This window comes from Plodia interpunctella, chromosome 9, assembly GCF_027563975.2.
Source record: "Plodia interpunctella isolate USDA-ARS_2022_Savannah chromosome 9, ilPloInte3.2, whole genome shotgun sequence".
NCBI lineage: Eukaryota > Metazoa > Arthropoda > Insecta > Lepidoptera > Pyralidae > Plodia > Plodia interpunctella.
This window is the reverse complement of record NC_071302.1, coordinates 9,260,697-9,276,436: the sequence shown is the minus strand read 5'-3', so window position 1 is coordinate 9,276,436 and position 15,740 is coordinate 9,260,697. Positions and strand designations below refer to the sequence as shown.

Sequence of the window (15,740 nt, the reverse complement as noted above, 5' to 3'; positions counted from 1 at the left end):
TTTTCTATAGGTTTTGACAATCACGTATGCACGTATACTTCATACAATGTCTACTATGTTCTGCGCTACGTCAAAGGACGACAACGTGACGGAGCGCAACGGAGTAATATGGCTTTAAGTCGATATAAAAACATTTTCCATAGAATACAAAATTATTTTTGATTAGAAAAACATGTGTGTTCATATTCTATTGTTTGAAATACAAGATGTATCGTTTCTACTCCGTAGCCACGTTATCGGAATCGAACCTTTCTACCCCAATGCCTCCCAATAGCCTCCTAATTCCCGATCCGTATGGGTAAGAATTGTATATCAAGATAAATTTGCTTAATGTGAGATAAGTATTGGCTAAATTCGCATTTAGGATTATTGTTTGGTACATAAATCCATACTAATATTATAAAGAGACATATTTGTATTTTTTTATTTGTGAGTAAGCTCGAAAACTACTAGACCTATTTTGATGAAATTTGGCACAGAGTCAGACGAATCACCCATGAGTGACATAGGGTACTTTTTTTTTAGAAAAGTTAAAATTGATAATTTGTATGAAAAAATGTTACCCGCTTATCGTCGGAACTACTGAGAATTATGGTTTTACCCGTTTCATTTAGATCTTAATATTGGTAAGTTCTTTGAAATTTTTGGGATTTGAATACACGAAACAAGAAATAATGAAACTAAAAAGAAGCATAGGCAAGTATTAAGTATTAGTTAGCCTCACTTACTTGAATGTCCTTGAATCTTGCCCAGATTCGTGCACCTTGGGAGATTTTATGAAAGGTACAGAAGGTGCGCTGGTCGTGGCAGGGGTTCCGTTCCAAAAAAAATTAAGCTAGCAACATTAATGTTACAAGTTGCATTTAGAACGGTCGACTCGACGAAGAAGAAGAAGAGTTATTTCAAAGTATCAAAAGGTTCTGCAGTAGTCTCAAGGGCGATGAGGTACATAGGGCTCGTCTTTTTGGACAGGAGTAGTTCTGCAAGCACATGGCGAGTTTTCTGTCGCATTCGCACAGTTTCGCTGCACAGCCATTGATTAATTGGTTCACAGTGTGGTAGTTCTCTCGCGCACACAAAGGCTGGTTCCTGTAGCACTTCCAGTAGTAAGGCTGGAAGTAGACAGTGAAGAAGGGGCAGAAGAGATTCTCGTAGCATTCGTCGTGCATCTTGCAGCATCTGTAAAAGTTTGTGTATAGATAATAGTAAGATATTATAAAATGTTTTTAAGCTTTTAAAATTTGTCACGATGATAATGATGATGTCCGACCGATTTTAGTCATGGCGACAACTTCAACTAAAATCGACTCGCTGGTGCGCTCGTATGTGGTTTATGCAGTTTTTTAAATTTGCCGGCCAAGGCCGTAATGGGATGTGAAATTTTGTATGAACATCATATCTGTTCCGATTTCGCAGGGAAATGCCGCAGGCAAAAGCTAATATCATTTAAATGACTCGAAAAGAAGAAGATAAAAACTATACCTATCGATGCCATCGGTAGGCCTCCCAGAGCCGAGGAAGCCGCAGTAGCAGCCGTAGCCCTTATAGATGAGGGGCTCGCACCCAGTGGCGCAGTAGATCATGTTGTAGAGGTGGAAGACACCGCGCTTGCCACGGTTCTCTTTCCGGCTGGGCTGGGTGTTTGCGAGCCTGGTGAAATTAATCGCAAATTAGATTTAAAGCACTTGTTTATTGATTTGGATATTGATTTTCTTTTGGAACACATTCGTTCGAGAAATATGACAGTACATAACTTTCGAATTACTGAAACAAATTGTGAAGATTTCAAATTATATAAAAAAGGCGATATGATCACACATGACTATCGTCCAAACAACTCCGTTTTGCGAGAAAGGGACAGACTTTGTGTTCTAATAACTCTAGGTGTTCGAATTAGATTTTCACGATTAACATTATTTCCATAATTACCGAAACCCATTTGAAAACTGTTCTTCTGGTACTGAATGTCTAAAAGGGTCTCGCGAGAACCCCACCAAAAGCTGACTCTGGCTCTCGTCTCCTTCTCTGTATGTTTCTAAAGAGTTCTCCCTCTCTGCGCTGTAGGAGATATGGTTACTGAAGTCTTGGAGATCGTATGGCCGCGGTCGATGACTGAGCTGGGCATATTTCGTGTTGTTGAAGATGTCTTCGTAAGAAAGTTTTTGGAATATATCTGTAAAATAGACATAAATAGGTATTATGTCTTCAAAATTACCTTTTTTGATTAATTAATTTGTCACAATTTTAATTCATTATTGCAAACATTAGCCTTTAAGCGACTTGTATAAAATCTGACAATCTGGTGTTAGATACACCAGTCGATAAGATTTAGAATTACATGCGTAATGAATTAAAACAGCGTCTTCATATTTGAATTTGAAATATGTATTGACAAATGTTGGCTCTGTAAATGGATTCTTCATACAACTGGTTGAAAGATTTCTAGTCACAGTAGTTCATTTATTTTTTGATGATGATTTTTGATTTTAGTATCACATGTCAGTCTTATGCATTTTCTCAATAGCTACAAACTACTAGCATTTCGGAACGACTGCTGCTGGGCAAGAAATGGCGATAGTAGCTCTTTTAAACAGTGTTAGCAGAGAGATAAAACACATTAGTTAGTTCACATCAATGGTACATACGTTAACAATATGACTATTTTCACGCCCTACATCCCTTCGGACAATGCTAATAGAATAGATACCACACAAAAGAGATGATTGCCGATTACATTATTGTGTATTTGCTACACGAACAGATATGTTTTGGTTTCCATTTAGCACAGATAGGCGTAATGATATGTTAATGGATAAAAAACCATTATGTTAACCTAAATAGATAGGTGATGCGTATGAATGAAGGATTTTATGAGATCTGGGCGATGTGATCATTTGGTATTATTATTTTATGCTCAATTTGCACTATATATAAAATAACTAGCATTTCATAATTACCATGATATTAGTGTTCATATTTTATAAAAGTGGAAGTTAAATTTGTTTGTAACGCTTACATTAATGCGCGATCTTGTCATCGGAGATACAGAAAAAGACAAGTTACTTTATAGTTTACATTACGAGTATATCAAGTAAACTATCCACGCTCGTAGTTCTACTCCCGATGTAGTTCTATTCGTGTACCAAATTTCATCGAAATCCGTTCTGTAGATGATTTCATATGATGATTAGGCACTAATTTCATGCTTCAGATTTTTTTATATTAGTAAAATTGAGAACGGATTCTAATCAACATAACTTGAGTTTTCGAAGGAATGTTGTGCCAGCCGCTGAATTCGTACACAGCCACACCACTCCAGAGAAATATCCATCATCTTGGCGGTTGTTGGCATTCAATTTGCGTTTTTCACGTAACTTCTTCCTGTGCTGTAGTTTCGACATTGGTGCTTTCAAGAAATGAGTATCGCTTTCTCAAAAAGTCGGCACTGATTATCTATATCGGCTGTGGTATATTATATTTGCTTACCATACCCACTGTACCGTAAAAAGGACGTCAAGGAAAAGATGGCTGGATGATCTGGAACATTTTCAGCGTGGTTTGCCAACCACCTTGAATTGTCGAAGATAGTAGAGTATTATGTACTGGGCTCCGACGCTCAGGCTGAGGAAGTAACCGGGAATACGCTCAAATGACTATAGTGGGAGAGAGAGAGAGAGAATTAAGGGAATTGAAAAATGGACTGTGAACAAATTAACACAAGTAACACGAAAAACGAGTATGCAAAATTAATCTTGATTTAAAGGTCTTATTAATACATTTGAACAAATGTTATATTTGGAATTGGTTGCTAATAGTTTCGAAATGTTTTCAATGCCACGAGCTCGGTTCCCAGGACCTTTCTGTTTTGTTTGGGCAACTTGTTCACTGTTGTAATTTCACTTATGAAAATATGTAATTGCCACTAATTAACGAAACTTCGAGCGATGGAGAAACAAATCTGTGTACGGAAGAGTTTTATACTGCGATTTCGTGATCGATGATGATAATTAATTTTTAATGTTTATGGAGACTCACTTGCCTAGGTCAAGTGAGTCTCCACGAGATAAATAAGTAAATATATAAATATATTAGGACAAATCACACAGATTGAGCTAGCCCCAAAGTAAGTTCTAGACTCGTGTTATGGGATACTAACTCAACGATACTATATTTTATTACATATACATATATAGATAAAAATCCAAGACCCGGGCCAATCAGAAAAAGATAATTTTCCATCATGACCCGACCGGAGATCGAACCCGGGACCTCTCGGTTCAGAGGCAAGCACTTTACCATTGCGCCACCGAGGTCGAGATGGTTGGATGAAGTTAGGAATTTCGACAAAAGCTGGATGGAAAAGACGGAGATATATGGAAAGAAAGAGAGTGGGGAGGCTTTTGCCCAGCAGTGGGACATGATGATACTTAAAAAAATTGAGACTCAAGCCAATTGGCCAATTATTTTTAACCCCTGACGCAAACAAGGGTGTTACAAGTATGAGGCGTCTGTGTGTCGTCTGAATTATAACCGATATTTCATTCATTATTTATTATTTTTTCATTTGGATATTTTAGTAGAGAATATTCATTCGACGTCCGATTAAAAAAACTTTTCACAGCAAACTATGACAGTAAAAGGTTTCATATAGCTTAGTTCGCGGTGGACGTTTGGCTCAAGGCTTTGTTCACACCGTCCGGTGAAGACGTGTTATGTAGAAATCAGTGCAACGACGTATGTAAATAGCATTGTAAATAATATCTCTCTCATGCAAATATCTCTTATGAAACCAACCTATACATTATAATAAAACATATAATTTTTATGTTTTCACCCAAGCGAAGCCGGGACGGGATATATAAAGGAAATAATTATGAGGGGTCTTTATAGAATTTAGAAGCCAAAAAAAATTTTTTTTTGGATTATTTCTTGTCTGTACGCTGTTCACCCATCACGTCATAATTAATTAATGGATGGAATTTGACAGTTCTATAGCGGATGGTCCACAGATATAAAACATTACATTTTTAAATCTGTGGAATTGTTTAACTTAAATCAAGTACAGGTTTTATCTCGAATATCAATAAACTGAAAATTTCACTTTGAAACTTTGATTAGAAGGGAAATTCACGCAACCGAAGCCGCGGGCGAAAGCTAGCGAGGTATATTTATAGTTCAAATTTCGCAAGTCAATACCTTGACATTTGGACCAATCAATGCTAAGGTCGATTGCCAAAACCACACAGAGATGGACCTAATATTTGTATGAGTAATAAGTACTTACACAATTTTAGCTACTTGTTATTATTGGTGGGTTGCACCGTCAAATTTGACGTTAGCTTTAACGTGCGAAAAAAAAGGTAAAGCACGCCACTTTACATAAGCGTAAGCGGGCGGCGCGCCGATTAAAATCAACGTCAAATTTGTCGATGCAACTCAACCTTGGAGTGAAGTTATCTTAACTTACACAAGATATTTCACTGAAATAGTTCTTAAATAATAATATTAATCTACCTAATTTATAGGGTAAAGAATGTAGTCATGATTTGTAAGTAGGAACAAATAAAGACCATTAAACACCTCGGATATCTACTCAAAAAATTAATTGGTTTTAATAATAAACAAATTGGGTGTTAAAATGTGGTGTTATTTATATACTAAACCCATATTTTTACTTTCTAATTCATTTTACATAGCTAATAGTGACAACTTTTAATCTATAACTCCCATATTTTCACGTTACTTAAATATTTCGCGGCTGTCATAATACTGCTCTAATAAAAAAAGTAAAAAACAGAATTACGGCGGCTCTATGGTACAATTACGTAAGTGAAAGTACAATGGCGGGTAAGCATCGAGATGGTCGTTGATTTGGTCGGTTGACCGACCACGAAAGTTGTTCATGTTCTGCGTAGTTACATTATTATAATTAGCTACTGTCGTTCACCTTGGTGTTACAGTTTAACTGTGATTCAGGTGAGCATCTTTAAAAAGTAAGTTTACTTACTCTCACGAGTCGACTGGGATATATTTGTAAATAAGTACTACTCTTGTATAATTCATTATAATTAAATCTAATTTATATTATAAGTTTCTTGTGTACATAAATTGACAAATAAATAAAGGTATTTCTTCTTCTTCTTCTTCTTCTTCTTCTTCGTCTTCTTCTTCTTCTTCTCCTTCTTCTTCTTCTTCTTCTTCTTCTTCTTCTTCTTCTTATTCTTCTTCTTGACCTTATCCCACTCATTTATTATAAATAAAGGTATTTATGTACGAATATTAGACAAAACACCATTATGGCATATTACTACCAGTCAACCATTCCATCAAACAGAGATAGCAAGGTGGTGCCATGTGGCGTGTGGTTCCGCCTTAGAATAGGATCACTCCATATCATGATTGATAAGCAACAATAGCATTTCCAAGGATGGTCGACGTCAGGCAGGCGGCCGGTCATAAAATCACGGCGCGCTAACCCCGGGCTTCGCCGCTTCACAATCCCGAACGCATGTAGAGATAGAGAGAGCAGCAAGGTGGTGCCATAAAGTGATAAAGGACATCTATAGAAATAAGTTTGCTCAAGAAGTTTTGAAAAAACTTTGATGTGGACGTCAGAGAAAAAATAGGTAGGTATCACAGACTTATATGTATTAACCTCATAGGTATAAGGTACTAATGAACGAAACTATGACTATTAATTTACCTTATAAATTAGTATTAATAAAATTTAATATACACTTTCATAGAATGCGCATTACGTAAATTAATATGTACCGTGAGAATTACTTTAATAAGTTGATATCTAATGCTTAACTACCTACATAAAAATAATTAATTATTTCTAAAACCAGAGACCGAATTCTCTTGTGGCGACTTTAACGATCCAAATCTTGTTTAAATAGTTATATAAAGGGCAAAAAAAATTGTAATATAGGAACATAAAACACTTAGATTACGCTATATATCTACCTACTTTATGAAAGTTATCAATACATATTATAAAACTGTAAATGGGCTATATTAGTTCGCGCATCACGTAAACACTACTGGATGGAATTTGATGCGGTAATAGTGGCGAATTTACAATGAATTTGGGTAGGTTGATGTGGTGTTGATTATACATACATATACATATTTTATTTACTGTAAATTATAGCATGAAAGTATTGATTTACCAAAATACAGTACGTAATCGCCTAAATAATTAAAAGTAGTTAAGACTTGAATCGTCTCAAGGTGAACGTGCATCGATAATATGCAATCTGACAATATCCAGAAGAGATTGTGCGCATTCTATACCTTGGACGGACAAGTTACACGTACTTCCTTGTATATACATATAAAGGTAGGCACATATTATCATGTCTGTTTCCCTATAATAAAGGTAATATGCTATCGGACATTTTCATCACGGTCCACTCGTCTCGTCGGATGTGGTTGTACCAAAATGGGGTTTTTATGCTAATTTCTATCCTTGATGTTGTCTTTGTTCTAAATATGTGATTTAATGAACTAGCTAGTAAATTTATTGAAAACTATACGATATAGCTCATAATATCATATTTCACATAACATATATTATCGGTTACATAAGTTAGGAATCAGCGTAATAATCTTACATTTTTTAGGTTCGGTTTTGATCTTTAAATTTTTTTCTTTTATCTATGGTTTTAATAAGACTACAGACCATCTGCATGACGTCTACCCTCTTGTGGAATGCTAATGTTGCTTATCCGCTAAGGCTACGTATCCCTTAGTCGCTTTGTACGACATCCAAGGGAGGATATGGAGTGGCCCATTCTAAGGCAGGACCACAAGACATTTCTCCGAACTTTTGCAGTACGTAACTGGTTTTTCCTTGCGATAAAAACAAACTCACATACAATCTACGCAATGTATGTTCATTCAGACGGCAGCGAGCGTCACCTGTGCCTTCGTTTCTTGTTAACTTGTGATTGGCATATCGAACTCTAAATCTAAGAAAGGAAGGTTCCAGAAGTCTTGAAAAGTCTCAGTAAAGGCATTTAAAGTATTCCCTGTCTCCCAATACTTGCTACTCCCATCACGCAGTAGACATCAAGTGTAAGTAATAGGATAAATCGCATCGTTACGAACAATTGCATCGGAAACCCATTGAGTAATCGAGTTAATGTGGCATCGATTATCGTGGTCGCCGCTCCGTGAGGCGGGAAAATCGTAGACTTGGGGACCATCAGAAAATTCACCTTAGTACCTACTTACTAATCTAGTAGGTACGTAGGTACCTAGCTTGTGTGTTATAATAACCTTACATGAAAGATAAAGATCCTGTATTAAAAGATTTTTTTATAGAAATGGTTTTCAGAGTACTTGTTTACATAAAAACTAAAAAGATTTTGAAGAATATTATGCCAGCTCGCCGACATTATGCCGCTCAATACATATGCCGACGCGAATGTGTGAACATTGCGTATTTGGTATAAACGCTTTTATTAACCGCAATGAAAGGTCAGCAATGTATACCGAATCCATCAAAGTTCGGCGAAGTCTTTCGAGACAGTGTGGAGACGGCATTATAATTTATGATAAACATGTATTTCTTTTTTTTATGTAATATGTGACAGGATTTTTAAATCCTGTTCATATTCTTGTAAAATAATTTAACTTATTATGTTTTTACAAGTAAGATAAACCGTTGACCAGAAGTGGAACGAAACACGTGCAATACACACGCTTAAAAAGGAACATCTTCTTTCATATAATATTTGAATGATATACCTACCATAAAAACACCAATAATATTTATAATGAAATTTTAATTCGCCGAGACTTGTTTTGTAACAGTTAAATAATTGTTTCCATAGTCCCATCAATGGGACATCCAAACGGAAAAGAAGGGAAATTTTAGTACTAAAAATGCAACGATATTTTTAGTACTAAAATTCCCACGCAAAGACAGTTTCATATTAGTTATTTTTTTCAGTCGTGTTGATAATAAAACTTATTTATTAATAAGCTTTATTAGCAACATGACTTATTGCTTTATCAAGCAGAAATTGTTTATTAAGTAAATACGTAACCTTAATCGCAAACGATCACGAACAATGCATTTTGTATTAAATATTCGTTGGAGATTATTTGTCTAGTACCCAGCAAGTCACGTTTATATAGCAAAATGTTTTTTTTTTTATAAATAGAGTAATGGGAAAATTAAATAATGCATTGAATTGTTTAACCACGTCATTTTCTTTCCATAATTTTAATATGTTGTATGTTATTAGTGTATATTCTTAACGGTTCTATTTTTTACTAAACGGTTCGAAGCCAATATTGCAATCGTACACAGATAACACGTAGAATCACATACAAATATTTGTGGAGACGAAAACAAATATTTGCCCGTCTAGGAATCGAACCCAGGGCCTATTAAGTAGCGTGGCAATCATTATTACGTCATAGAGGTCGAGCCTCCGATGCACTTGCGTGTGGAAAGAGTGTCTTAATAAAAAAAAGTCGGAATTTTCTCATATAACTTCATTGTTAAGTATGGGTATCATTGCATTAGTTGTGTCAATTTACGTAATTTGATAAAGAAGTACCTAACAATAATGGCGTAAAGTAAATTGAGTCACACGCTGCAAAGTAGCTGTGAAAATAGACAAGAGTTATAATTTTTGAACCCACATGATAGCATTTTCTGCATGACCCAAAAATTTACATAGCATCATGTCTGCTATTGTACTTTTTTAATTTTATGCAATAAGGTTCTGCAACATTAAATGTATTTTTAATTTTTAATCTTTTTTATGATTGGGATCTATTAGGATATAAAATTCTTGGGAGTTATAATAGGTAGATTGTTAATGATGTTTGACACGTTCAAGGTGTTCAATTTGGAAACTTAAAAAAAATACATAAAAAGTTATTTTTTTGTCAAATTTATCCAACAGCAGCGACGCCAACACTGGTATAGATAACTAGATAGATACTGGTTCTCTCGTTCTATTTATATCGACAGAAAAATTATGATGAACGGGGTCAGAGGCCAAATTTTTGTTGTGATATACCTAAATACCATAGATTTCTTTGACTTTCTTCACGCAAAACATAAATATATATTGACGATTTGTTTCATTGATAATAATTTATTTTAAAACATGAACAAAAAATACAAGTAAGTACTCCACTCACCTCTATCACAAAACACTGATGGCACAAAAAGCACTAGCAGACCCGCATACACAATATTGCATACGCATAACAATTTACTACTCCTGATAGATAATGTTCTGCCACTCACATACATATCACAATTATTATTTATTTCTAAATATACCATCATATTTACAACCATTTGTAAATACTGCAGATGTTATTTAGTTCTTGCTATTGAAATCTTCATACTACTTAATTACAATAAAAGTAACAACTACATTTCGCTTTTTATGAAATAGTTTTGACTAAAATTAGTATTTGTCATACAACAGTTAAAAGTTATAGACAAAACAAAAATGGCGACGAAAAAAGCGCGCGAAGACGCGCGCTAAGCATGCGCGGTGTTGATACAATGATCAACGCTTTTTTTCTGCGCGCGCATCTAATCCCTCTCTTTGATTCAATAAAAAAATCGTGGCAAATTTTATGCTCTGTATGCAGCAATTAGGGAGTGTGCATATTTGGTATTGTTGCGAATTTTGTGTCGTAATTCACTGCAGTTGATTTTGATATAGTTCCATTATATGGTATAGATTTTTAAACTTTAACTAGCTGTCTCACTATTGTGGATTTGGTGCTGTGATAAGTTTGGGTTGATGTTTAGTATGTAGGTGTTCATTATAAATATGGTGTGATAGAAAGTAGAGTTGATTAAAAACATCTTTACATACCTAATAATATTGTACAGTATCGTATAGTTTAGTTTCTCTGACACTGAGAAATATACTTATTATGATAAGATATTTAGGCTAACTAGCCTAAAGAGCATCTATTTTACAAAGCATTTATATTGTACAGCTGTTGCCAGGAACCCCTCTCCAAATTTTATGAAAATCGGTTCAGCGGTTTGGGCGTGAAAGTATGACATAAAGACAGACAGAGTTTCGAATGGACCTGGAAGTACTATTAGTTATAGGTAATTAACTTTACTTGTATATATACATCCAGGTCCATTTAAAACTGACTCTGTCTTTATGTTGTATCTATTATATTATTATAACGTTCAGTTATCAATTAGTTGGTAAAAAATGTCTTTCATTTTTATTGATAAAAGCACCGTTGCATGTTGCACCAGAAGTGCATAAATTATCTTAAGCCAGATACTACACTGTCACTTTAGAAGAGCTTTGAAATATTAATAACAGAATCTGATTTTTTAAAACTGATATATGTATTTCGTTTTCTATACACATACTTAACTATATATTTAATTAATGGTTTCTATCAATATATAACTTTCATTGATTGATCGATGATCATTTTGGCGAGAACAAAATAATTCAGAAACATTTTGTTTTCACTCAAATATATAGATATTGTATATGTTGTTGACTATGTAGAGAAATCAGTTTTTTATCTGACATTTTTAAGGGAAAAGACAAGACTTTTTAATCTGTGTACTTGTTTTTACTGATTTATTACTGTTCCCTGCTTTTCTAACCACGAGTTTATATTTTTAAAAGTACAATATTTATGCATATTAGACAATAATACATTGAAACTTAATGTGTTTGATTTGAATAATCACGTAAAAAAGGTCATAGACCCAACGGATGAGATTTTGATAAAAAAATAGTTTCTTTAAAACACGTTTATCGATTCCTCCAACTTGAAGAACAGGTTGTTTAGGCCCATGTTGATGGTCACAAGATGTATTATTGATATCTAATAAAAAAGTGAATTGTGAGGTACCTGTACCTATTTAATTTTCAAAAATTGTGTCGGTGACTGAACGCAATTGGTTTAACAAAGTTTGTGTAAGTATAGAATATTTTGTCTTTTTAGTCTGTGTATAAACCACATGTTTTTGGTGACCAAAAAAGGGCCTACGCCCGTGGGGCCTACGAGGGGGACCCACATTGTATAGATCTTACAACTGTGGGCCACAAATTATGTATGGTTAAGTAAAGTGACACAGTTGTAGTGCTAGTTATACTTATCTATTTTTTTTTCTAATCCATGGAAAGCATGGTATAAAAGGCAACATAACTTTTTCATTTCAAAGCGTTTAAACAGTAACATTTGTTGAGCAACGGCGCGGCTGTATGCTTCTGAATCGATGTTTCTTCCATTCTCATTAAAATAATGGCTGCATTATAAATGAAGAACAACACAGTACCCTTTCTGACACAGTCTATAGTGTAGATATGGGTTTGCTGTTATTGAGATATATTAAAGTGAACGGATAGTAACATTTTTTTGTAGAAAAGAAAATTGTATGATTTTTTTTCCTTCGAAGGCTCCATTATTACTTGTGATGAAACTCAGGATTGTTGTGTCGATATCAATACTACAAAACTTGAAAATAATATCAAAATAAAACATGCAATCATTGCCTTTATAGCCAGTTTAATATTTCGTAATATTTTTCCTTTACAAAACGATATAGTTTTTTTACGTTATTTATGTATTCCATTCTTGAAATTTGTGAAGTATACTACGTATTAATTTAGAAGTTTCTCAAAAATGTATTCAGTTAATAACGCCATTAAAAAAAGAAAATAAAACAAGGATCAATGATAACGCAAAAACGTTCTTACAAACGAAATCTTTGAAGTGGTAATGAAACCATACAAAGATGGTTGCGATTTTTAAAAAGGGAATTTTGTTTTTTCTAATTACATCCTGCCAGTGTTATCGAAGGGAGTGGGGTCCAGTGATTGGACCATTCACACCCGGGTATGACTACACAGCAAACGAATGTACAGAGACTGCGAACCATGCATGTTTGGAGTTACCGTCTAAGGACATATGTGAAGTGAAATTATCGAAACCTCTGCCTTATCCAATGTTACCCCTTCCGTGGTGGTACTTTTACTGTAAGTGGTTGGTCACTAAGAGGGTGCCCACTGTGAAGACTTCCACGAGGACAGTTCACCCAATGTTCATGAATACTTTGAAAGCCCTCATTGATTATAAAATCGAACTTAAAAGAAGATCATGGTTACAGAGTTAGTATGTTATTAAACTGTTTAATTACACTCTAGATTTTTTATTCATCTTACCTTTAGTTTTACCTTGTTACTTACTTATGAGACCTTACAGACATCCGAATAATATTATGAAATCTGTATAGTAGGAAATAAAGGTAAGCACGTAATATTTTAGTGTTGAATCTAAATGGAACTCAAGTAGTGAATGGTGAAAGTTTAATGAAGTTAAAAGAATTTTAAAACTCTGGGTAACTTGAGGTGCATAGTTACTTGCAAAATTATTATTATTATTAAGTAAGTTTAATACTTACCGAGTAATATTTATTATATAGTGTGTACCTATGTGTATATATAGTACACTTAAAATTTTATTTTTACCTATAACCTAGTAAACTTAAAATATGGAATCATATAATAATATGATTCTTTACCAGAATTTCTTCAGAATGTTTTTTTCTGAATTTTAACTAAAATACGACTTTATTCATTTTAATAAATATAGAATTTCATATAGTATCTAAATACGCAACCTTTTTGTTAAATAAAAACCGACATATATGATACTGTATAGTATATTATATTTTGATTATAATTAACTATTTTGTACTGTTAGTTGCCATAATAAAGATAAACAAAATCAAAAAATGTCCGAGAAGCATATTTTATTCCAACTGTGAACTTTTTCACAGAAAAATTATATAAAGTTATATTTCGATTGAGATGCACGAACGAAATTGTATTGTGGTCCTCAAATAAAAGCAAAAAAAAATGGAGAATCCTACTTAATATTAATGGAAAATTGAAATTTGGCACACGGGTAGAATATTACCTGTATTAACACGGTACTTTTTATAGGTACCGAAATTCCCACGGGAGCGGAGCCCCGGGGCGCAACTACTTGATTATAATTTACATAGATACTTAATGTCTGTGCAGAAAAAATAGCAATGTGCGTGTAAAACAGAAAAATTCTGATATTACTGTAGGCGTCGAACGACTTCTTCGAATGTTATAAAGATATTTTTATAGTGATTTGAACTGATTTGTGTATTCGTGGAGCCGGCATAATGTGTCTGTGTATCTTTATCTCTGTACCTCTGTCCGTGGCATCGTAGTAGCCAAAGGGCTGAACCGATTTTGATCTGGTTATTGTATAGTTTGCAGTTGATTTTTGTATCTTATAAATTTGTAAAATTGTGTTTTCTATATATAATATTCTATGTTTAAATTCCAATCAAGGTGCTTACCTAAAACGTGGTAAATTAATTAGGAATAAAATGATTTTTATCAGCACTTAAATTTTAATCAGCTGTTTAAATTAATTGAATAGAAATTGATCACATTAATCAAATTGTATGATACGAAATTGCAAGCGATGTGGAGTTTTTTGGTATGTTTATTTATTTATTTAAACTTAATTTACTGAAATTGGTCTAAAGGGAATTAAATTACTTTTACACTTAAATAATCTTGTCAACTTACCAAACAAACATACCAGCACGGGTTGAGTTACAATCACAGGGTTACAATACATATTATAGGGAGATATTCCATAATTTTTTTTGTCCTATTGGTATATTGCTAAACGTAACGTCTTTTATATTAAATTAAAAATAATATTTTTGATGAGACAAAGATGAGATTACCACCGTTGCGAAGCCAATAAAATTAGCAATGACTATCGCTTGACTAGCCGCACCCCGGGACTTCGCTCCCGTGGGAATTTTGGGATAAGAGTACCCCATGTGCCAAATTTCGTAACAATCCGTCCCGTAGATTTTGCGTGAAAAAATAAATCCTCACAAACTTTCGCATTGATAATATTAGTATGCTATTGGTTATTAATATGCTATTGGTTGTAAAGTAAACAGCACATCAATCTACCTATATACATTACAAATTCGCCCTTAATACCATTGCATAGAGTTCCATGCAGGGTAATTTGACATACGGTTGACTGTACCTGTTCACCTGCTACTAATCACCTCCAGGTATTAGCAGTCGTGGCAACATGCTTCACGACAATCGAGTCGAAACTACCCCGGGCGCATCTGTCAAGGCGCCTGCGCAACACCGTGCGGCCAGAATACAAGTTACCCAGAAACTTCAGGGCTGCCAACATCCCTGAGTTGGAAATACCAAGCAAGGCATTCTGCGAATCTCAAGCCATAAAACCGTCAGACCACTACCTCGTCCTGCCCTGGTGGTACCAGTTCTGCGCGTCCTACATGGAGAAAGAACTGGGTCCTTACAGAAAAGGGAAATACTTTATACCGCTGTACAGACGAGTGCTGGATCAGGCCCTGCAGTACAAGAAGTTCAAACAGGAACTACAGCAGAAAGTTAATTCTTTTAAAATTGAATAAATTTCGTTTGCCTTCTTATTTTTATGGCTCTGTTATAAATTGATTTAGTTATTTAGGTTTAGGTTACTTGTTGGACTGACGTCCAATTTGACGTAACTAGTTGAATCCTGGGCGTTTTATTCCAATGGGAGTTTGGAGTGAAATGTGTATAATTATGTATGATATACTATTCCAGCTTAGAAAAGAAGTCGGCCGGTCATAAGTCAGAACCAAATCTTCAAAACCGAACGCATACGAACACGTAGCA

General features: G+C 34.4%; 2 protein-coding genes across 2 annotated transcripts; one reads left to right on the top strand and one right to left on the bottom strand.

Moving 5' to 3' along the window:
• Positions 1–669: 669 nt before the first annotated feature.
• Positions 670–10,532, bottom strand: LOC128672587 (uncharacterized protein). The gene is made up of 4 exons (XM_053749836.2): positions 10,171–10,532; positions 1,930–2,173; positions 1,483–1,650; positions 670–1,179 (listed from the first exon to the last, which is right to left on the bottom strand). The coding sequence occupies exons 1-4, from the start codon at positions 10,331–10,333 to the stop codon at positions 903–905; spliced, it is 852 nt and encodes a 283-aa protein (XP_053605811.1). The 5' UTR covers positions 10,334–10,532; the 3' UTR covers positions 670–902.
• Positions 10,533–14,366: 3,834 nt separating this feature from the next.
• On the top strand, positions 14,367–15,513 carry LOC128672599 (uncharacterized). Its single transcript, XM_053749849.1, has 2 exons — positions 14,367–14,517; positions 15,119–15,513. The coding sequence occupies exons 1-2, from the start codon at positions 14,503–14,505 to the stop codon at positions 15,491–15,493; spliced, it is 390 nt and encodes a 129-aa protein (XP_053605824.1). The 5' UTR covers positions 14,367–14,502; the 3' UTR covers positions 15,494–15,513.
• The last annotated feature ends 227 nt before the right edge of the window (positions 15,514–15,740 follow it).

Excerpts from the sequence above, each read along its gene's own strand:
- LOC128672587 (XM_053749836.2), bottom strand. The coding sequence starts at position 10,333 with ATGGTTGTAAATATGATGGTATATTTAGAAATAAATAATAATTGTGAT. Across the intron at positions 2,174-10,170 it reads ATCAGTGTTTTGTGATAGAG|ATATATTCCAAAAACTTTCT; the intron begins GTGAGTGGAGTA and ends TCTATTTTACAG. Across the intron at positions 1,180-1,482 it reads CCTACCGATGGCATCGATAG|ATGCTGCAAGATGCACGACG; the intron begins GTATAGTTTTTA and ends AAACTTTTACAG.